This window comes from Ambystoma mexicanum, chromosome 9, assembly GCF_040938575.1.
Source record: "Ambystoma mexicanum isolate Mex_15411 chromosome 9, UKY_AmexF1_1, whole genome shotgun sequence".
Lineage (NCBI taxonomy): Eukaryota > Metazoa > Chordata > Amphibia > Caudata > Ambystomatidae > Ambystoma > Ambystoma mexicanum.
This window is the reverse complement of record NC_090931.1, coordinates 631,058,254-631,081,518: the sequence shown is the minus strand read 5'-3', so window position 1 is coordinate 631,081,518 and position 23,265 is coordinate 631,058,254. Positions and strand designations below refer to the sequence as shown.

The 23,265-nt window shown below is 44.8% G+C and overlaps 1 protein-coding gene across 2 annotated transcripts in view; it reads right to left on the bottom strand.

The window, feature by feature from the left end:
* SDF2 (stromal cell derived factor 2) overlaps nt 1-23,265 on the bottom strand; it is a 147,945-nt gene that overhangs the window by 104,437 nt on the left and 20,243 nt on the right. Inside the window, exon 2 of one of the 2 annotated variants that reach the window (XM_069615331.1) lies at nt 7,050-7,214. In XM_069615331.1, coding sequence (XP_069471432.1) covers nt 7,050-7,209 — 160 coding nt within the window. In that variant the 5' untranslated portion in view covers nt 7,210-7,214. The remainder of the gene's footprint in view (nt 1-7,049; nt 7,215-23,265) is intronic. The other variant, XM_069615332.1, reaches the window with a different exon arrangement.

The following is a 23,265-nucleotide window of genomic DNA, read 5'->3' as shown; positions in this document are numbered from 1 at the left end:
ATCAAAGAATACACAACTATGGGGCAGGTCTGGGATGGGTGCAGAAGCTCCAGCACTACTATTTTCTAATGAATCTAGTCTATCTTCAGATTCTTCACATGAGGGGGAAGCAATTTAAAGGGAAGAACACCCCTGCAAACTCTTCTTCCTCATACTGAGAGAAGGCCCGACTTGCAGAGTGCACCCTGTGAGAAACCAGAAGATGCCTCACCCACTAGTACCCAGGGATCTGTCATCCAGGTGGCCAGGATATGGCCATCGCTTTTGGATCCAGTTCCTGGGGGTTGACCAGTGTGGGATTACCTGGGTGAGGGGTCTTCGGGGAGCGGGAGTGGGACACCGGAAGGTGAGACGCGGTATCCCTTTCCCATTAACACCCCATTAACACCATTACCACATCCTACCAAGTAGGATATTTAGGAACGCTACCCCGTCCCCGCTTTACAACACAAACACGTTCTGACGGACAGCCCGCTATGAGAGAAAACGGACTAACACCCGAGCTGTATACCTGACGTGTCCCAATACAATGGTCAGGCAATTACTGACCATCACACACAAACAACCACCCACCCACCCGACTTCCCCACACGGATAAAAGGCGGAGCACGAGAGCCACTCTGAGCGAGGCAAAACACATAAGGAAACAGCAGTTCCAAGATGGCAGTTTAACGAGAGAAGAAAGACGGCAAAATAGAAGGGGATCGCTTTCAACAAGGAACCGTTGCTTTCATGAACTCTCAAGATTGGAAAGTGTAAGACCAGGAAAAAAGGCTGAAGTATCCTGCATTTTCTATTGGAGATACCCGTGGCTCTCCTGCGTTAATCAAGGCCGGGAGGGTCACCAGCCGCTGTGGTACTGTCCTTGGCTCTAAGAAAAACAGCAGGTGAGTTAGGGAGACTGATGCAAAACTGGTTTGTGTTGAATCCAAGGTTGCATGCAGCAACATTGTATGGCGAGCGCTGGAACGAACATTGTTTGAAATACGTGTGATAAAAGATGCAAGTAAAGTTGAACCGATGAGCGATTGAACTTTGAAACCCAGATACAATACCTTTGACAGAGTGGTCCAGCACTGCGTGTGTGCTCAATCGAAGGTCTTTGAGGTATCCAGCTGAAAAGTGAGAGTTGTAGAAAATTGTGAATCAAAGTGGTCCTGCGACGGGTCAAGCTAAATCCTGCACACAGTCGAACCTCTTTGTTGTTGATACAGTAAAGAAGGTTTGTGGCCAAGTAGATAAAGTTGGTCCGAGCCCGCCAGAGGGAGATCAATTGAACGTTTTGTGTTAAAGTGGGTCTGTGCCCGACTGAGGGGGGCCATGGGTGAACTGAAAATTACCCAAGAATGTATACATATGAAATCCTAAGACGAATGGAACTTGGATGTTTGTAGTGTTCCATCAGGCCCTTTGGAAAAGAGACTTTGAATGGAAAAGAGAGTTTGGTAAAGAAGGTCATGATGTGGAAGTTTTGAACTGCACCCTCGTGCCAGAGAAGATAGAGACTATGCTAAGCTACAGTGTGTCACCTTGTCTCATGCTGAAAACGTGGGGAAGGGAAGCCAACGGCTTGAATATCCTGACATATCATTTCTTGAACACTTCTTTTGCATAACATTGTTTCCCACACTATTTGTATTTGGAAGTAAGGAGTGGCAATAGGTTTATTAGTATAGACCTTTTATTTTGACAAGACACCACTAGGCCTGCATTATTATTTGATGGTCGTAGCTTGCTCCCCATCTTTAAATTTAGGATTAGATGAGCGTTTTTCAAACCCGATTGAATTTCAATAAACACCCTTGAACTGTGATCACTTGTGGCTGTCTTACTGTTTGATACCATGCCTTCCTCACAACCCCCAAGGTCTTCCCTTACTTTTGGGGTCCCATTTGTGGTCACTGGCTCCACAAGAGTAAAAGGTGCCACTGGATCTTGACACATAGGGAGGCTTAGATAAACCACTCTCATGCTTGGGAGGATTAATCCCATTACTCTGTCCTGACTCTTGTGACTTCCCCTTATTAAACCTTTTGTGAGCCTTCTTGGACAAAGTTTTATCAGAACCCCATCCTCTTTCTCTTTCTGCTTCTTTCCCTTCTCCTGCGTATCTGAAGCTGGCTTATCCTTATAGGACACTATGTGAAACCCATAAGTCAGCAGCAATAGGGAGTCGTCCCAAACTTTAAGATGAAGGTTTGCTTAAGTTTAGCAAAATCTTGCCCATCAGCTTTAGACATTTCCACAACGGCACTGCAGCCAGAATGTAGCAGTCGGCTGAACAACCATGCAATTCTATCAGCATTCCCCACTCCTTGTACTTCACATGCATACTCATCCCACCACTGTACACCAATTTGTTAGGACCGATTTTCTATACTCTGGCCTGGTAGACAGATGTAGAGAAGGCCAACCTATATAGCGACGGGGACAACTCTGGGGAGCTTTAGGCAAACCAGTTCAAGGTAGCAGTGACAAGAGGTCTAGGCTAAGTCTCGAGAGGTGGTGAGCTTGTAAAGGGTCCACAAAGAGTATACTCAACGGGGAATCACAAATTACACTTAAATTGTATGTATACAAATAGTTATTTATGGACAAATATCACTATGATAAATGACTACTTACAGGTAGCAGTATCGCACAAAACTAATAATAGATTACATATATACAGTCACTGAAGTAGGACAAAACACGAATGAAACCCCTGTAAAAGAAAGTTCAGATTAGGTTATGTACTACAGGTCCACAGAGAGGTAACCCTAACTTCAAAAGTCCTTCCCTAAAGGTTCAGGAAAGTTCCGACACAGTTTGTGGTGCAGGAAGGAAAAAATGAAGGTAGTGTCTCTGGGGTCCAGTGAACAGTTCCAAGGGTTAGAGGACAATGTATTACAACTAACAGAAGTGTCCCCAACTTTCAGAAGGCTTGCGGCAGCAAGCTATGGTAAAACAAAAGTATAGTAAAGGTTTTATAAAAGTTGGGAAAACTTTTAAAGGGAGTTTAGGGGCAGGTAAAAGCCTCTGTAACTTACCCCCATACTCCGTTCTTCCCAGGACTTCGCAGGTCGATGGAAGAAGGGCCGAGGTTGCTTTTCCCACTGTCAGTCTCAGTCCTCAATTTGCATGGGTTGCAGGTTTGAGCTGATCTCCGGTCGGTGTCTTTCGCTGGTGCAAGGACTCTCGGATGAAGAATGGAGAAAAGCACAATGCAGGACCCCTCTCAGGACAGGACTCGACGCAGCTAAGCTGTTGGTGGTCACTGCAGCATGGCAATGCAAAGGACCTTACTTGTCGCAGTCAGACTTTCCTTCCTCGCTCAGGTCCCCTTGACACTAGAACTCTTAAATTTTGCTGAGGCGAGTCTTGTAGGCTTTGACTCGGAACGGCAACGTCAGCAGCACAGTAGCCCAAACTCAGAGCTGGTCAGCCACAGGACGGCCCCGCAACACTTCCGAATACTTCTGTCTCTTCTTCGCAAGGTACCGAGCAGATGTCGAGAATGGATGTTCTCTCCATTCCAAGGTTTGCAGCTCCTTCACAGGACTGCAGAAGATCACGAGCAAGGCAGGGCTCCACCAGGACAGCAGCAGTAGTTTGTTGCCATTCACCAGGCCTACTTCAGACGGGTCTCCGGTCTCTTCATGGGTCTCATAGCTGGACAGGAGTCTTTGCTCCTTCAGGTTACTCCAGGATCTCTGAAGAGTGGGTGCATGGGTCCTCTTCTTATCCTAAAAGCCAGGTAAGAGTTGAAACTCCCACTAACCAATAGCAGGACTAGCCACACACACACCAGCAGTGGTGGTCGAATCAGGACCACTGGCAGAAACACTCATGTATACCACTCAGACACACTGAAATCAGTTTTTGGATTGGGATCAGACAGTCCCAGCCCACATCCTGCCAGCAAACACACATAGCCCTCCAGTAGCTCGCCAAAAGCCTCTGCTTTCCCGGGCACTGGAAGTCCATATATGGATTTTCCTCGTCTCAAAGGCCAGGAAGAAGGCTAAAGAACAAGATGACCAAAGGACAAGCGAAAGGCAATATGGCACAGCCATGCTTGGACACTAGCCACAGATAGTAGCCAAAAGGCTAAAACAAAAAGTACCAATAAAATGGTAAAAAGTCACTGCTGTCACTAGCGTGTCCATTTAGTACACCTAGAGTAACCAAACATCCTCTGAGTGTTAGTCTATGGCAAAACAATAAGTGTACTCCATTTTACAATGATGAAAGTTACCACAAGTGAAACAAATTACTAAAAGTAGCAACAACATCGCAACACTAAGGTAAACCATGTTTCCCAGTACTGACAGCCTAAAGAACATGTCCGTTTTCCCATAACAGATGAGCAAAAGACAGTATAAGGCTTCACTGCACTATAAAATGTACAGGTTAGGATAAATAAAAGCAACATGTTTGGGGTCCATGAAAATGGAAAGGAAAGGTGCAGTAAAGAACTCTTTCCCAGCAGTAGGGACTTTGATTAACAAAACTTTGCATTGCCATTGAACCTTCAAGAATTGAAATGAAACTTTGCTACCTATGTGGATTTCCTTATTCCTTTTGATGAACATTGGAGTTGAATTTACCTTGAATGCTGGGGGAGTTCACCCAGGTTACTAAAAGGTTATCAAGAAACTGAATATTATTGTTGATGATAATTCAATTTCCATATATTTTCTTTGTGTATTTGATGTTTAAGTGTGAGGGTCAGACATCCAATGTCTGAGTGTTTCCCCCTTTAGTTTGGTTAGGCACGGAAATCCTCAGAGTAGAGATAGTGAGGCATTTAAGATCATTTAATAAAATTGCATGTTTTTAACAATTCTCAAAAAGTTGTCCGCCTCACATTGCTCTCTCACTCTCTCACTCTCTCACACACACACACACACACACACACACACACACACACACGTTTAGTATTTCCCTGCGGTTAAAGACAGTGTGATGAATCGTAGATGACTCCCACAGAAAACCTGGCCTGGGACCCTTCTCATGTGGCCAGGGAAAGGCAGACGCTTCCTGATCCAGACACTGGGGGTGCTGCTCTACAGGAATATCACATGGCAGAGGGGTGCAGGTCAGAAGGGGTGGAAAACCCCTTGAATAACCTCCCCCAAAGACCATACCATCCCTATGGCTTACTGGAAGGTGGAAACTGTAAAAGAAAAAGGGAATTTGAGCATTGTGGGACTTGAAGTTCTCAAAGTACTGGGACGAAGAAGAGGGATGAAGAAGCTCAAGATTGCAAGTGGGTCAAATTACCCTAATGACCTACACCCAAGGGAGGGAGAGGTATAAAAGGCCCACTCCGGTGCAGGCCACAGAGAGTAGCAGAAGGAGCAGTAGTGGGAGGTGGAGTGAATGCTGTAACTCCACGTTGCTGTTGACGTGGAAGGAAACTGTGGGAGACACCAGAGCTGCCTTGATTAAAAGATTGATGGCTGGTTCTGAGAGGGTCTCTCCCTTCCATGACCGGTCTGCAGAGGCTGCGCAGCAAGAGGTGTTGTTTGTGAAAGCTTTCCCGAAGCTAGAGTGGACCGCAGTGGAAGGCGAGCAGACGAGTGTCCCTGGAGCGAGGAGCTCTCCATTCCCAACCGACGAGAACCGCGGGAAGCAGAAAGAAGCAGAGAAAGCAAAGGACCTGGAAGCAGTGGAGTGAGTGGTCGCGTGTGCAATGACCAGCGAGTTCACTACCAATATGTGACCCCGGAACGCTCAGTGATCGCCCGCTTGCTCAATCTAATGCTTTTGAATACTAAACTGATTCCAAGAAGCTTAAGTGGCAGAATATGAACTATGGGCAAGAAGGGTAGCATAATACAGCTAACGGTCATAGACTTTCTCAGAGGGCAATATCGAGTCAACGGTATAAGAACCACCCTTGCCAAAGCCAAAAGTGGGCAACTAAGAACCAAATTGTTTGCGAGTAATATTGCCAAAATGAGAGAGAAACAAATGTTGTAAATGACCTATACAAGAATTGTAAAAGACAAAGAAGAGAGATGTAATAAAAGCCATTATTAGCAGCTGGTTAAAAGAAAAGTGGGGAAAAAAGTGGCAGGAGAGCTGCCTTCCTGATAGCAAGTATTCAGGAAAAAAGGACCATAACCTGCGTTGCATGGGGCAATCACAAGTGTGGAGTAAACAGCAACAATGTGTTTTCTGTCTTCCCAAGAGAAGCGATCAAAACTGTTGTTGTGTAAAGTTAAAATACTTTGGTTGAAGTAAATCACATCACAGAAGTACACGTGGTAGAAGTAGGTGGCAGGCGAGTACCCGGGGCAGGGGCTTTGTGGTAGTAGACCAAGCAGGTGAGTGGACCAGGCAAAAGTATTTGAAGTACTATACTGTGGAAGAAAAAGAAAAAGAAGTGGCAGAACAACCAAAAGAGGCTGTGAATTGTTGTGGAAGTCATGCCAATAAAGAATCTTTTTGTTGATACAGATGAACTGTGGCAATATCCTTATTATTTGAAAGACATTATGTTGACCTCTCTGGAACTGTTTATTCAAGTTCAAAAAGACTTTCTTGAAACACAAGGAACTTTATTATTTGAACTTTGCTACAAGATGGGAAAAGACCCATTTTGAACTGTGGAGTAAAATGCCTGTTGAATCTGGGGAAGGGGAATTTGCACAGCTTACAAGGAGAAACAGTTACCAGGTTTTGAACAGAACTGTTAAGTCTGTGTTATTTGTATTGCCATGTATTACTTTATTGTTTTGATGCATGTACAAGTGTAAGGGACAGAATCCAAATGGTAGAGTGTTTGCTTCAGTTATTTGGACAAGCAGGCAAATCCTCGTTAGGATAGGGATAGTGATGTGTTTGTCAAACCCATAAAGTTAATAAAATGGCATCTTACGAAAAACCTTTACAAAGTTGTCCGTCTCACATTTTGCACCCCTCACAACAGTCAAATAAGTAGTTTTAAATATAAAAAAACAAAGCAGGTATATTTCAAAAACACAGTAAAGTGTGACAACGTTCCTTGCCTGACCGTTCTCCCCACTACCATTTCTTTGCCCCATTGTGCAACTGCGTACCAGATCCATATCGAACATCGTGGCTATGCAGCCGCACGTTGTGCTGCGCGTTCAGGAGCTTCAGCACAGAGCCACAGGTGACAGCGGATGAGGCAGCAAGATCTGGGGCCAGTAGTAGCGGAGGAGCCATAAATAGCAATATCCATCCATGAGAGGTCATGCTAACTGATGGAAAGAGGGAGAACATGTTAGAAACACAGCAGCTCAGAAATAAATCAGGAGCACCCCAAACACAAACACCACTGAACAGGCGTCAAGCAGGAGCACTGGCAAACAGAGAGCAAGTTCCAAATCAAAAAACGCTGTTGGAATCTGGGAATACCAGTGGAAATATGTAACACCAGTGGAAACAACACTCATTAAAAAAACAGAAATACCAATAGAAACTAAAGCACTGCTTGTAGTAGAGCACTGGAAACGCCAACGGTTGATAAGTGAAACAAGAGGAACCGGGCATGCATCCCGGGCCATTAGCAGGGTTGGTTACAGCAGACAATGGCACTGAAAGCAAGCGGACAGACAAGGGATACGCCAACTGACAAATATGCCTGGGGAGGATGGGGTTGGGGGGTTGCATGAATTGGAGATAGAACTATTTTGAATCTTTTCAGAGCCCAACCCCTCCTGTGGCCATGGATGGAGATTTTGGGAGGGCTTTAACATTTACTACCCCTTGGAAATACTGAACTCTCAACTTTGATATCAGTCCTGCCGATAGCTGCACCAAGAGTCATAAAATAATCAGGAAGAGACTCCTCTGCCAGGACTGAAGGGTGTGGAGAGAACTAGGTATGACATTGATGGAAACAGAAAAATGATAAAAGGAATAACAACAGTAGATTGTTGGTGGTTGAGGTAAAGTAGGTGAAGTTCTGACTGAATAGAAACGTGTTGAACTATGCGCCTCCTCACAAGCTAGTAACCTCAACATAAAGGGAACGCTTCAAAAAAGCAAGACAAAAATGGGTAAGATTGACAAAAAAGAAAAGCAAAAAAGGGAAGAACCAAAAAAGCAAAGAAATGAGAAGAAAGTGATAGGGAAACAAAGGTGTTTAGAAGAAAGGTGAATGAAGGAAAAAAGGATACGTAACAGGAGGAGGAAAACTGAGGTGGAGGCTAGAAGCAGATTTGAGAGCAAGAGGAGCGCACAGGTGGGAGTGAGACTGGAAGAGATGGGAGGTGAGTGGCATAGATCAAGATGAAGAAAGAGCTACAGATAAATGGGCAAGTGGGAAATTAAAACCAAAAGGTAAATAAGAGGGTGAGAAATTTGGGAGAGATGGAGAAAAGATGAGTGGGATAAGAGGCTGGTAACAAAAGAACATTGGTTGACTGCAAAAGACTGATCTGGTAATAGGGGTTGGGGGGGGGGGGGGGGGTCTAGAGCCGAGAGACAGGGATGAGAACGGAAACCTAGAGAGAGTGATGTAGTAGGGCTTGTAGGTCTATTCAATGAACCACGTCAGATATAATAGAAAAGGAAACGTTTCTTTATTCTCTTCCGTTGCAGGTAGGTAAGATCAACTTGTAAACACAACCACTAGACTATTTCCTCAACACAGCTTTCTTCCACCTCTCACCCTTGGAACACTCCCCCAGCTTGTGCATACATTATTCGTCAACATGCTACATTCCAGTCAAGCAACAGCATTGTGCAGGCAATTGCAACCCCTTTTTGATGCAAATACATATGGCAGACATAAGGGGCTACAAGTTGCTAACCTGTGGTAACAGGAGAGTGGTGAACATAAACTTAAGCTATTAGAAGACGGGGATTTTACTAGCGGAGTATAGTTTTATACAGTGCAGTAATGTTTAATTCTGTTAATTGTCTCCAAACACCACACTTTCTATTAATGTTAACAGATTTTATTTTAATAAACTTACTCATATAATACTTTGATCATACAAATAAACAGCGGTCTTAATAGGCATATACATACGAATGAAAATACATTTAGACAGGATCTATAAATATTTGTTATCCGTGAGCAGGAGAAGATCCAAATGTGTCACATTAGAGCTAAAGTCATAAATCGAGGACCTAGCTGATTAAAAGAATAAGATAATATAGATGAATATCTTTTAAGCTATAGGTCAATAGAAACAAACACATACAAACAAACCGGGATTAATCGACAACACAAAAGGGAATAAGCCAATACATACTGGGGAATATAAAAAACACGCAAGCGGCATACTGATAATTCATCGTTAGTTTAAACAAAAATGCATGCAGTCACCTTACGTAAAATGTACAGAGAAAGTGGAACAAAAGCAGCATCCTAGTTATTTGTTTAGTAATTGATGAACAAATGCCATATCAATTCATATTTGAAAATGATTACTAGCAATACATGTTCCTCGCTACCAGTGGAGATCCCCCTGCTACCACTCCAGCTGCAGAAACAAATGTTCCGATTTATATGGAAAGGGGGCAAAGTACAGATCCCTCAGAAAGTGATGACGGGAGCAGCGAAATGGGAGTACCCAACCTCCGCAACTACTATACAGCGGCCCAGCTGACGAACGCCCTGGCGTGGACTGACCCTGCAAATCCCCCGAAATGGGCCAACATCGAGCAAGCCAGAAGCCCGATCCTGCTTAGAGACCTTCTACACACAACAGCAGTACGCAGACAATGGCTAACAATCCTCAAGGCTACACTAAGATCCTGGGAGAACGCTCAACCAAAGAAAAATATCCGCAAGGGGCTGAGCCCCCTCTCTCCGGTCCTTCTCAATCCAGACTTTGCCCCAGGGCTGCAGGCAGCGAACTTCCACAACTGGTCTCAAGGGGGCATACAAACTCTATCCCAATTGTTTAAAGACGGACCCCCCCCCCCCCCCCAAGGACTTCATGGTGTATAAAGCCCACTTTAACTTATTAGAAGCAGACAGGTTCACCTACGCACAATTGCGCCACTGGATCTCCCAGCCATCAATCAAACAGAAAGCCACTAGAGCACTTCTCCCCCTGGAACTCTCATTGTCGGAAGGTCCCAAGAGAAGCCACATCACCAAACTCTACAAGCTGCTACAAGAAGACTGTTGATCACAAGACCTACATATATGGCTAAATGGGAAGCGGACCTGGGACATGACATTGAGGACCAGACATGGATCAACATCTGGTCCAGAAATAATTCTGCCTCCAGATGCATCACCAATAAAGAAGAAGCACTCAAATTGCTGTACTGATGGTACTACCCCCCGGAGCGACTACACCACTTAAAACTCACTAGACCCCAACTGCTGGAAGCAATGCGGAGCCCGGGGAACATATTTCCACATGTGTTGGGAATACCAGCTAGCACAATCCTACTGGGAGCAGGTTCTCCAAACAATTGAAGTGATCACACCCTGCAGACTCTGGCTATCTTGGGAGTGGTACTCCTGGACACCCCGCATCGGGATTGCTACCCAAGATCGGGCCCGACGGCAAAACTGATCACCCAGCTCCTACTGGCGGCTAAGATCTCACTCGCCCGCAGATGGAATTCTAGGGAAGGCCCCCTTCTCCCACTTTGGTGGGAGAAGATCTGGGACATCTTAGTAGCCGAAAAGGTCACCGCCGCCAAAGAAGGGACATTACACCGCTTCACAGATTGCTGGGACCCAGTCCTGGAATACCACAAGACCTTCCCAGTCCAGACCTTCCAGCCAATGCAGGCGAGCCTCTCCCTACAAACTTAGTTACAGACAAAAGAGCCTGCTGGGAGGAATGGACCTGGAAGAATGGGAACAAGAATCCGGGCCGACTTTAAGGGGGAAAGGAGGATGGGAAATTATGGGGATAAAGTGATAGTATTACCACTGCACCAAAGCCATATATGTAACCCGCTGCAACCAGAATTAAATTAAGTGGTAAAAAAAATTTAACTAACAATACATTTTTTCCATTTTATGGACATTGCAAATAATATTCCACCAGCCATATACTGAGATTTTTTAAAAGTGTTTAAAGTTTGATGTGATCAAACGAATTACAATAAAAATACAAAATATTTAATTTATCAATAAGAATAGAATTAAAAGTATCCTAATAAAATATTGGAAAAGATAAGGGGGACATCAACATTGACAATCCGACACTAATGTCCAGAAATGTTTGACAAAGATACAGTCGTAGAACATATGCTTAAATGAACAGATACTCGTATGACACAACCAGCCGGGTCCATGTATTGCTAGTTTCCTCTCAAATAGTTGCAAAGGATTAATGAAGGCTCTGGGGATGGAGAAATATAATGTTGGAATTACATTAGAGGATGTAGAAGCTGGTTTGATTTTCTTCCAGACAACAGACCAGCCCTCAGATTGAAGCTCCCTATTGCAATTATGTTACCATTTTACTTCACTTGGCCATGTATTTCACTGTTATCTGTTAGTTTCAATTAGCCAATAGAAGTCGGACGCTATAAATGTTGTTATAGACTCAAGACATTTTAATTAGGACTGCTCAGGGAATTCATACATTATTTTCCACTAACAGCACATTATCAATGCATGCATCTATACGTTTACAATATTTGTGATAGTCCAACTGCAAGAGGGCAAATCTTGTCTTGAATATATTGAGAGGGGATTGTGGCCCGTGAAAACCTGATGAATATACTGGATGCCCTTTTTAGGCCAGGGTTTCCAAAGAAGGGTTCTACCATTCACCAAGATTTTGTTATTAGCGGAGAGCTGCGTGGAGGTGCAGTCTTGCAGTCTGGCAGGATAGCAGCCTGGCCCGCCCTGCCCAACAACAAAGACATCACGACTAAACAGGACAGGAAGACTCCTGCATCCATGAAAGAAAGTCTGAAGCAGAGGATCACATCAGAAGACTTTCAGGATTTCCAGGTAACCCAGGAAGAAGAGGGTCGCTTACTTCGAAGTGGTCGCTGTACAGTGAAAGACCCGCTAGCAAGAGTGGACTGTAAAACATCTTCACAGCATCCAAACTCCAATCCACCCCCTCCCTTCTTGAACCCCCAAAAAGGATTAAGCCAAACATATACAAGATCAAAGTTCACTGGAACTTTTTGTCAATAATGGAATATGACCAACAGATCTGCCGAATATCACACACTCCCCCCACCCCCCACGACCCCTCTGCGGTCCCCCCACAAACATAACTCACCCCTGGACGAAGGCCCGGCCTGTGAACCGCTCGGCCCCTCCGAGCGTTGGATCTCCGCTGGACCTGGTGGCGTCTCCCGCCTGGGGGGGCTTCCCCTCCTCGGCGTGGTGCGATCATTTGGAGGCCCGGGGGACCGAGGCGGAGGGGGCGGCGGATGAGGGCTTGGTCAGCGACCCGCCTGGACCCTCTGGGCGGGGGGCCTTGGTGTGTCTCAGAGGCGCCGCAGGCCTGGTGGCGGAGCCCGTGTCTCCGGCAGGGCTCGGGTGCTCGGAGGCTCGGGGCCGTGGGCGAGAAACGTGAGGGAGTCGGTGGTGGCGAGCTGGAGCAGCCCACTGGTCCCTCGCCCGCGCCATTGGTGGCGCTGGGAAGCGTGCGCGGGAGAGCCCTGGAGGACGTTGAATTCGCCCGGGCTCCCACGTCCTGCTAGCTCCACCCACGGGAGGAGGCTCGTCTGTTGCTGGGAAGTCAGACGTAAGCACAGAAGAGTCCTCTCGGCCCCTCACGGAGGAGAGGCCGATTGAGAGCAAGTGTGAAAGCATGGCGAAGGATCCCAGATGCTCAAACCCACAGAAACTCCTTGCAAGTGGGAACATTAACCTCACTTAAAAAAAAAAAACACCAGAAACAATCGGTGTTCCCACCTAAAACCAGCAAGGCAATAATGCCTAAATTACCCCAAAACATCACCAAGGAAAAAGAGGAAATTAAAAAGGATCCTTTGCCACATAGCTCACACCCAATCACAAATACTGAGACTCACCCAGTAACAGCAAGGGCGGACCTACCGAGCCCACACGAAAATGTATCAGATCCAAGACCAAATAATTTTCTTAATACAACAACAACTAACTCAGGAGACTTGGAAGATGTGGACACAGGCGATCTCAACATACTGAGAGAACATAATTGGACAAAAGACTGGATTGACGCAGCATCGGATAAGCATTTAGAAGAGTCCAACTTGAGTGAGTTAAACAGCGAGTTGAACACCACTCAAAATCACCTGCTTTGCGGGTCAAATACAAAAAGGAACTGAAAAAAACCCTTGAAGCTCAAAGTCCTTTAAGTAATGGACAGAAAAAAAAATTACTACGACGACGTCATCAACACCTAACCAGCGAACGTCAACCAAGCTTCAACACAGAAAACCTGGCTTAACTCAGCCTATCACAAACAACCTGAAAGGCATGTTTTTCAATAAACTTGTAAGAATCCAACCTACAAGCCAATTTGAACTATCAGATGCTGAATTACTAGAGGGGATCCCATCATCACCCCGTGAGAAACTTGCCATACAACTGGAAACACAACGGACTCCTACAAACGTTCCATTTGACAGCCAAGCCCGCTGGCACTTTGGCCAACCGAAAACTCTCAGTGCCATAGGAAAGAGTTCCTTTCCTAAAGAACAGCCAACAAAACCCCAAGGCGAGGGGGGTCTCCCAATATTAGAAACAAACGTCTACAACGAAAACATGAGGAACAAGTCCCTAGGAAAGGGAAAACTATCCTGGGACAGCCTATTCAAGCCCCGACATCAAACTTCACATCCTCTGACAAAAAGGGCAGCAAGGAAGCTTAACCCGAAGAGGCCCCGCTCAAACAATAACGATCTCATAGCTTCAAAAGAAAGAGAGAAGAATCCTAGGCCAAAATTGACACTTCATTATCCAGAGATAAGGTGCAAGAGAGTTAGATTGGTTGTCAATACATGAGAACAGAAATTCTTGAGTGTCTGTAACTGTTCCGTAACTGGGTCAGTTTTGAATAATCATACAGTGAGTTATTAAAAATGAACACAATATCATTAACGGATATCAGTCAAGCGATTTCCCTTTCAACCAGTAGCTAAGCAGGAAAAACAACATAAGTGTCATTGGAAAACCAAAATGGAGCCTCTGAGTGTAAATGCTTTATGATAACATCTGAAATTGGGAAATCTAATGCCACCATGCTCTTGAGAGTAGCATAGTTTGCTCAGGGCGACTCTTTTTTTGCACCACATAGGAAGTTACATACAACAGTGTTGATACCTTGGATGGCAGTAGGGAGGAAGCTTCTGCAAGTCAAATAAAATAACAGGGGATAGCATAATTTGAATGGATCCAAGTCTGCCCCACCAGGTTACAGATAGTAGAGGCCAAGAGGCAATTTAGTGTGTAATCTATTGCAATAGGTTAGCAACATTGCTTTTGATGGATTTTTTCCAACATAGGAGATCACAATGCCCAGATATTTAATATGGTTTTGACACCATTACGGTCCGAGAACTTTAATTTGTGCTTGAGGCCCACTGAATTTAGGGGTAAGAGTTCTGACTTTCCTATATTACGCTTATATCCTTAGATCTCAAAGAATATTTGATTAATTTTTAGAAGGTTCTTAAAGGTTATCATTCAGGTTTTTTTAGGAAAATTATGTCGTCCGCATATGCTGTGACTTTAACTTTCAGGTTTCTGCATATTATACCAGGGATGGAGGGACACCCAACAAGCTCTAGCAGGGGTTCAATAGAGAGAATGAAGAGGATGGATGATGAGGGGCATAGCTGGGAGTGCTTCCATTTAATGGGAAATAGGTGGAACATTGGCCATTTATTAAAATTGATGTCTTAGGATTTCAATATAATAATTTAATAAGGCATATAAAATGTGGGCTCAGATCATGCCATTTGAGAGATTCAAATAAAGAAAATCCCACTCAACCCCATGAAAGGCTTTCTCCGCGTCTAAAGCAAGTGTGGCATAGCTATCCTTTGGGTTATGAATTTTCTTAACATCTAGTAAATGAAAAAATAACCTACTATTGGCAGACATAACACGCCCTTTAACAAACTCCACTTGTTGAGGTTTAACTAATTTCGGTAAGAAGGATTCAACTCTATCAGCAAGAAATGTCACAAATATTTTGCAATCTCTATTGATTAATGAAATCAGTCTGTAATTCTTAATGCACATTCTGTCCTTGCACATCTCAGGGAAAGAATGAGCAGTGCTTCAGAGAAAGAGCCTTTAGTATGAAAGTGTGAGAATTCAAATAAATTAGGGGCTAGAGTTCGCAATTGGTAGAAAAACCACCCACCCCTTGTGCTTTATCTTTACGTAGATCTCTGATAGCCTTATGAATTTTATCTATATGTATGGGTGCTTCTAAGGCACTCCAGTTTACTTGGGGGTTAGAATGCCTGCCCACTGAAGGAAAAAGGACTTGAAGTCTAGTTTACCATTGTTATGTTCAGACTTGTTAAGTTTTGTATACAGTTTTGTAAAGATCTCCAAGATGGCTTTATCAGAAGTAAACAAGGTATCATGGACATCTTCAATAGATGTAATTCCGGTCTGATATTTTTGTATTTTAAGATACAAGCAAAATAGGGAAGTTCTTTAAAATGAATATAAAAGAAAAAACATACAGGAACACATCGTTTGGGACTCATTTAAAGTCACCATGAGGGGGGGGGGAGTTCTCGCCCAAAACATTCAGAGGGACAAACAATTAAGCCAGCTACAGGCATAATTAGAAACTAAACTCCAACAAGTAATTGCCAAGTTGGAAGGGGAAAGGCACTTTGGAAGGAGTACAGACAGATTGGGAGCCAACTGGAGGTTATCCAAACCAGGAACGCCGAGCAATCCCTGCTCTACCTACAGCAGAGGTATTATGTCAAGGCGAACAGGCAGGTGAGAAAGAAAGGTGTCCAGGACGATCCTCAAAATTAAAAACAGGGCTGGGGGAAAAGCTCCTCCTCCGACAACATAACTGCCTTCATCGAGATCGACTCCGCTTTATACTCTTTGGCCTCTCCACATTTTTAGGCTCAGAACTGGCATCTCTCCCACTGCCCCATATCGAAGATTACTCCAGGGGAAAGGGAGGACATTAAAGAGGTTATTTCATCCAAATAAGTGAGGGCAGAGATGCAATTGCTGCCATCTAATAAGGCCCCAGCACCGGACGGCTTCCTGGTGCCTTTTTATAAGACCTTTTAAACAGGTGTTGATCCCATGGTTGGTACCTCTATAATTCATTTGGTAAAGCAGGGCAAATCACACAGACTATGGAAGGGGCAAAAGTAGCGATGCTCCCTAAACCTGGCGAAGATAGCACGTTATGCGGGTCATATCGCTGTATTGCACTTATTAATCATGATGCAAAAATGTACGCCAAGATACTGGCATCTCGATTGGTCAAGCTACTCCCCAAACTGATCGACCCAGACAGACATACTTTGAAAACATACAAGCAATTTACCATTGAATATAAAAAAGGATCAAAACCAAGACCCCGGCAATGATGCTTGCCTTAGACGTCAAGAAAGCGTTAGACTGCGTTGAGCAATCGTTCCTCTTCCATACAAGGGACGCCATGGATTTTGGGTTGAAATTCCTAGCGATGGTCCAGGCCAACTACCAGTCACTTCTTACCTTATGCCTGGCAATTAACGGCCACCTCTGCCAGGGGATAAGGATCACTTGGGGCACTAAACAGGGATGCCTGTTCTCCGCACTCCTATACACAATCCACTTGGTGCCACTGCGGTATCAGCTCAGATCGACCCAAGACATCAGAGGGATCGTTTTCTGAGGCGAAGAGCAGAAAGATGTGGCCTTTGCAGACGATATGCTCCTCATGGTCACGGATCTAGAAACAACGCTTCCGGCGATTTCAGGGAGTTTGGCTTGGTCGCAGGGCTAAACATTAATGCTCACAAGTCAGAACTGCTAATCTTGTATATCCCGGCAGCGCAGATTGAGGGTCTGAGAAATTTTACCCCTTGGGGGGTATAAGTTACTAGCTCTCTAGAGTCCTTATACCAGTCTAAGTACTTGCCTTTGCTAGGGAAGGTGAAGCAGCTCATATCATTGTTGGGTAGGATTAATGTCCTCAAAATGGTGATCCTTCCTAAGAGTTTGTATTAATTCCAGGCTCTGCCAGTAGGTGTCCCTGTGATGAGGAACCAATAGCGGCCAATACGGAACAAAACAAGAGGGAGGGGGATGAGTCTATGATCACACCAGACCATATAATGACAAGTTTAAGAGACACGCGGGAACAAGTAAAAGACCAGACTACATGTCCCAGAATGCCCCACCAATCAACTATCAAACCGGACAATACAAATTTAAGAGACACAAGAGAAAAGACACAAACTACATACCCCAGAATGCCCCAACGGATACATAATCAAAACAAGCGCCAGAAAATGGGAATAGAAATCGGACAAGGAAGACGAAAAACCACGTTTCCATATAATGGGGTTCCAGGCAGGCGGGGGTTAAATACAAGGTTAACTACGTGAAGTTGAAGCTGGGAAGAGGTGAATTAGCCTCAGGTGTAAGGAGCCCAGGGCTGGGAATGCCTAACGCGAATTACTGGGGAGGAGACTCACCGGGGTTAAAAGCATCAGAAGACAGCTCAACTGGTCTCTCGTTTTGCAGGAGTGGAAGGAGGCTGACAGAGTGGACTCGGAATGGTACGAGGACAGTACCCCATATCGGTGGGCGTATTAGAGAAAAAAGGAAAACTCACCGGAGTGTACCATACCGGACCTGTAGTCAAATCCGACTGCACAACAGATGAAGACGCCCGAGTCCCAACGGCGAAAAAAGGAAAGTTTGTTTATTTACTGAATTCCAGCCGAGGCCAGTGTGGAACGGCTGGATCCGAGCACCGGCCACAGAGCTTGAACAAGAAGGCTCTGAACCATTCGGAAGTGTTGAGTAAACGCTTGAGTCTGAATATTGCTGCTTCGAACAAAGAAAGGCTGCCATTCCTGTGTTCTCCATATTTTGAACTGCATTCATTTGTGGACAAGCAATATTGCAATCCTTGAGTTTGTCTTTTTGAGCAACCTGGAAGACCCTTTATTTTGGTTTTTATTGCTATGAACTCTAAGTGAAGTTAATTGGCTAAAGAGAAGTCCGGGTGCATAACCATTTAACCTCTGGTGAGCTGTAAGAATAAAATACTATTGGTTAACTTAACTTCTTGTCTCTGGCTCACTACTTTACTGTCCCGTAGGAATTCTTTAGGACTTTTCAAAAACAGATAGCAGCATTTATATGCTATCATAACATGCTAAGGATATCTAATACCACCCAAACATAAGGGAGGATTGGGGGTGCCCAACTTCAGTCTCTATTATCTCGCCGCTCAAGTTAAGAGTCGTTAGGGAGTGGTTCACAGGAAATCACAACAAGATATGGTGCAGAATGGACCGTGCGGTGATGGGTAAGCCCCTGGAGAAAGTAATCTGGTACCAAGAAGAGGATACACCCAAGAACATGTACTTGAACCAGCTAACAGCCCTAGTTGGGGCGGGGGAATTATGGGACTCCATGGTTCGTCAGGTAGGCTTGATGGCCTTCCCCTCCCCCTTGACACCCCTATTTAGAAATCCCCATTTTACGTCAGGGAAGGAGCACGGGGCATTTGCCCACTTAGAAGCGGCGCAGTGCCACAAGCGGCAGGACATGGTGGAGGGCCAGGAAATTAGATCATTTGTCCAGTGCAAAAAACAATTCTGGCTGGGGAAGGGGGAAAGGTTCCGGTATTCGCAGCTGAGGCACTGGTTGATGGGTCGGCTGATCAAGACAACTGAATCAGGGAGCTTACCCACTTTGAAAAATATGCTACGACCAACTCAAACACTGATGGCTGAACTGTACAAGATATTTTCTGAGGGTCCGCAGAGTCTGGAATGGCCCTAAATGAGGCATTGGGAGGCCACTCTAGGTTGCCCGATGGAGGGGGGAGCAATGGTATCAGCTATGATATATTTTATTTGTATCGCGCTCGTACACAAGTGTTCAGAGTGCGACAGGGCAAGGAAGGGGAAACAGGGGAGAACAAAACAACGATCTTACTAGGCCCAGTGACATTGAGAACGTGCAAGTGCATGGGAAAGGGAAAGGGGAAAAGTGCATGAAGGGGGAGAGTGGAAAGTGCAGAGCAAAGGAGAACAGATTAATAATAATACAAATAAATCGATAATGAAGCAATAAACAGGGATAGTGCGGTCAGCAAGTGGCAAGAGCTGTGTTCACGCCAGCAGAACTGGGTAAGTCTGATAAGTTCATAAAAGATGAAAAATGGGGCGTGGGGGACTGTAGGGGTTACAGATACAGTGCCCAGTGCGAGGGGTGGCTGGGAGGCAGTGCAGAAGGGTGGCAGGGTGAGCAGGTACCTGAGCCCAGGGGACAGAGGGTGGCCAGGTGCACAGTGCCAAGAGAGCAGATCAGCAGTCTTCGAGAAAAAACATACCCAAACTCACAAGTGCTATTCAGATTCAGGAGATGTTGATCAAGGTAATGGTACGGTGGCAGATCACCGCCGAGAAATTGCATAAATACTACCTGGGGGGTATCGGATCTGTGCTGGAGGGGATGCGGGGCAGTTTGGGTGTGGGAACACATTTGGTGGGAATGTGCTGGCATACAGCCCTTTTGGGACACTGTAAACAAGGATCTGAAGGGGATATTTGGCTCTCAAATGCAAAGGGGCATTGTGGAGGTAATGTTGGGAATGGGTGAAGTCCTTGAAATACTGCCAGCAAAAGCGCAGAGGAAAGCATACCCGATTCTTTGTATAGCAGCTCTGCTGCTATTGGCACAAAAACTGTGGCAGTACCGTGCCCCAATGGAACATGAGTGGATTACGAAGATCTGGAACTTTGTGGCCTGGGAATGGGTGACTTATTCGATTCATGGGGAGCACCACAAATTTCAGGCTGGGTGGAACTTGGTCCCATCATTTCTCTGTGATGACTTTCGGGCTAATTGGTGTCTGCAAAGACTACCAGTGCTGGGACTTGTTTGATAAGGCTATTTATACAAGAATGGGGGCGCTAATGGGATGTCCACGGGTTTATTGTTATTGGGGAACGGGGTGCGGGGGGGGATGAGTTTACTGTTTGTTGAAATGCAAAATGAATTATAAAAAATGTTTTAAAAAAATAAAAAGTACGAGGCAAGCGCTTTACCCTCTGTTTGATGTCTGACAGATTTTAGATTTACATTTCAGAATTGTGCGTCGTTTTTTATTAATTTCATATGGCAGTGATACAATGTTGCATTTGCCTTCCTCAAGCTTGCTATTATACGTTTTTTGCAATTTATTTAGTTTGCCAAAGAGTCTACTTCTTTTTTCATTTATTTATTTTTCATATTTCCGTATAACATGATGTGACATCTCAGTACTGCTTCATATGCGTCCCAATTAGAAACAGGCTATGTATCATCATCTTTGTTATCTTCAAAATATTGCTGATGGAAGTTAAGGTATGATCGTGAACACTCACCGTCTACTAATAGAGATTTTTTTTTAACCTCCATCTATTCATATGCATATGTTAAAGGGTACTTGTACTGCGCACTGTCACCAACGGAGTGGTTCCCAGGCACTCTGGCTGATCTGAAAGGAGGGTGTGAAAACAGGGCGGGTTTGAGGGGGTTAGTAGGGTATAGTGGGAATAGAAAAGTGAGAGTTGTGGTGTGCTGTTAGCAGCTTTAGTTCTGTTTTCACAGTTCGCTGAGATTAGGTGCGATTCCCTCCCATGTGCTGCTATGCCAGGTTATGTTTTGTTTTTATGTTGCAATGTGGTGAAGTACGTGCGGAATACTGTGCAGAGAGGTGGTTGTGCGAGTTTCTGTACGATAAGTGTATGTGGAAAATGGAGGCTTTAGAGTTGGGTTAGCAGGGTTTTTTTTCTTACCCCTTTGCTTTGTGTTTCTGAGCTCAACATCTATGACCAGATTGTATTTTTGATCTTGTCTGGCAGCCTAGTTGGCATGCCTGTTGCAGAGTGGTACCTTTCCGCTGTAGAATTCTAGTGGTTTGTGGAGATGGGTGAGCGAGGTGTGTTGTTCTCACCCTGGTGTCGGATGGGAGATTATTACGGTCCTTCCCTGGCCATCTAGTGGGGGTTCTTTACATACCGTGGTTTTCCTCTATAAGCTTATGAGTGGTCTGGGCCTCCTCCCCTCGCCCTCCGGTTAGAGAGGATTAATTTAAGGATAATGGGTCCCTCACTGTGCTTCCTGTTTCCAGTTGAGTCTATGTTCCTTCAATATGGGAATGTATTAAAGCAGGAGTCAATACCATAGAGATAAAAATATAATCAATGCGAGGTTGAGTGTTGTATGGAATAGAGTGAAATGTGTTATTTAAGTCATTGGGATGAGCAAGCCTCCAAGAATCAAAAAGACCCAGTTCTGCAAAGCAACACAAACATTCCTTATGTGTTCCATTTCTTTAAAAATACACTAGAATCATCCATCTAAAAAGAGATCCATTATGTTATTAGAATCTCCAGATACAATGAGATTGGGTAGGTCAGATTGTATAAAGGGTATTTTCTACATATGGATCCTAAAGTCAGGGTTAGGGTTGAATCTGAATAAGAAGCCAGCTGTTTGTGCAGAGTCTTTGTAAAATGGTGTACTTTCGTTTTTTGTTAAATCAGAATAGCAACACATGCCCTCCGCCCCCCCCCCCCCCATCAGCTTGACTTGAAAGCACCTCCCCCAACCACCATTTCTTTGGCTGACTGGATTCCTTTATAGAGAGACGGGTTCCTTGAATACAGGCAACTGAGGGTCTGAACCTATCCAGGTATGCCAACAATGTTGGCCTTTTGATTGGGTTATTGGTGCCTTTAACGTTCCAGGTTATACATTTAAATTTCAATTATTGAATCGAAGCAAAAACTATATAAGAGATTGTTCCATGTACAATATAAGTAATAGGATGTATTTGTCATAAATAATTACCTTCGTCATAAATAATGACCACGCCACATGCTGCCAGCCACTGAGATGATACAAGCCAGTATAACCCCACACACACACACACACAACAAAGAGAAACACAGAAGGAAAGAAATATCTTCACAGTGGGATGTAAAAATAAAATAATCACATTGACGAGAGACGAGTACCCCAGATCCTCAGATGAGGCTCAATCACACCTGCATATATGCGTGAGAATTGGAGATGAAGTGCCAAGCCCCAAATGAAAGGGGGAGGTGGCACCCAATACCCCCCGACCTACTATATATTAATGTAATAAAGTAGTGTAAGGAAACTGGCACACATGTGGCATGCTTTTGGGCAAAGACTTATTTATACCAAATGAAATAAGGAAACCTAACTATCCCCAACTCTAAAAAGGTTTCCCTGCCTCATAAAAACTAAGGAGCTGTCAGAATGTCTAACTAAAAAGTCCACCATCCTGTGTCCAAATACTACTTCTATCCCTTACACTTATAAATTAACTTTTCAGTACCCCTGGTACACTCCCCTGCCAGGAATAGTGTCTCTCCGTTTGTACTGGACTAGTTCTTCACAATATCCCTGGTACACTCCTCTACCAGCAATACCGTCTCTCCTCCAAAGGGTCCTTGACCCAGTCGTTACGCTTTCTTATATTTAGGTCCCAGACTCCTTCACATTGGTTTCTCGCTCTCTCTGGTCCTCGACCCCTTTGTATTGGCTTCTGTAGAGCCCTTGAGGTCACCAGGCCACCCCGTACCATCTGTATGGGCTCCTGGTCTCTCACCTCGGTCTCTGGCCTCCTTGCGTCTTCCGATGGTTCCTCTGCGCTGTATCCTGTCCGCATGTTGCAGCATGCAGCGACCCAGCACTTCCTGGGAGCCCAGCTCCGGGTACGTGCTGTCTTCCTCAGCGCTATTCTGCATCGGGAGCCTCAGCCTCTTCCAGCCCTCTGTCCTCATCCAAGCAGGTAGGGAAGCCGCTTCTCCTTCCGCCACGTCCCGTTCATTAGCTGCTAGTCCAGCTCTTCCTATTGTGCAGTGCTTGCTGTGCCTCCCGGGAGGGACTGACAATGTTGTTAGTAACTCTTCTCCTTTTAAGTTTCATGGAACACAAAAGCTAGACTGCTCAATGTGATGATTTTGTTATTTGTAGTGCAGAGCTTCTTCCCCATCTCTGTTTATTGAGGAAATAGTTCAGTGGAGTCAGTCCTGATCTTCCTCGTCACAGTACTAGTGGTACTATTTCTATAGCAAAAATACATTGGGGAACATGTGTGACCAGAGGAAGAAAAAGATGGAAAGGGAAGAAAGGTG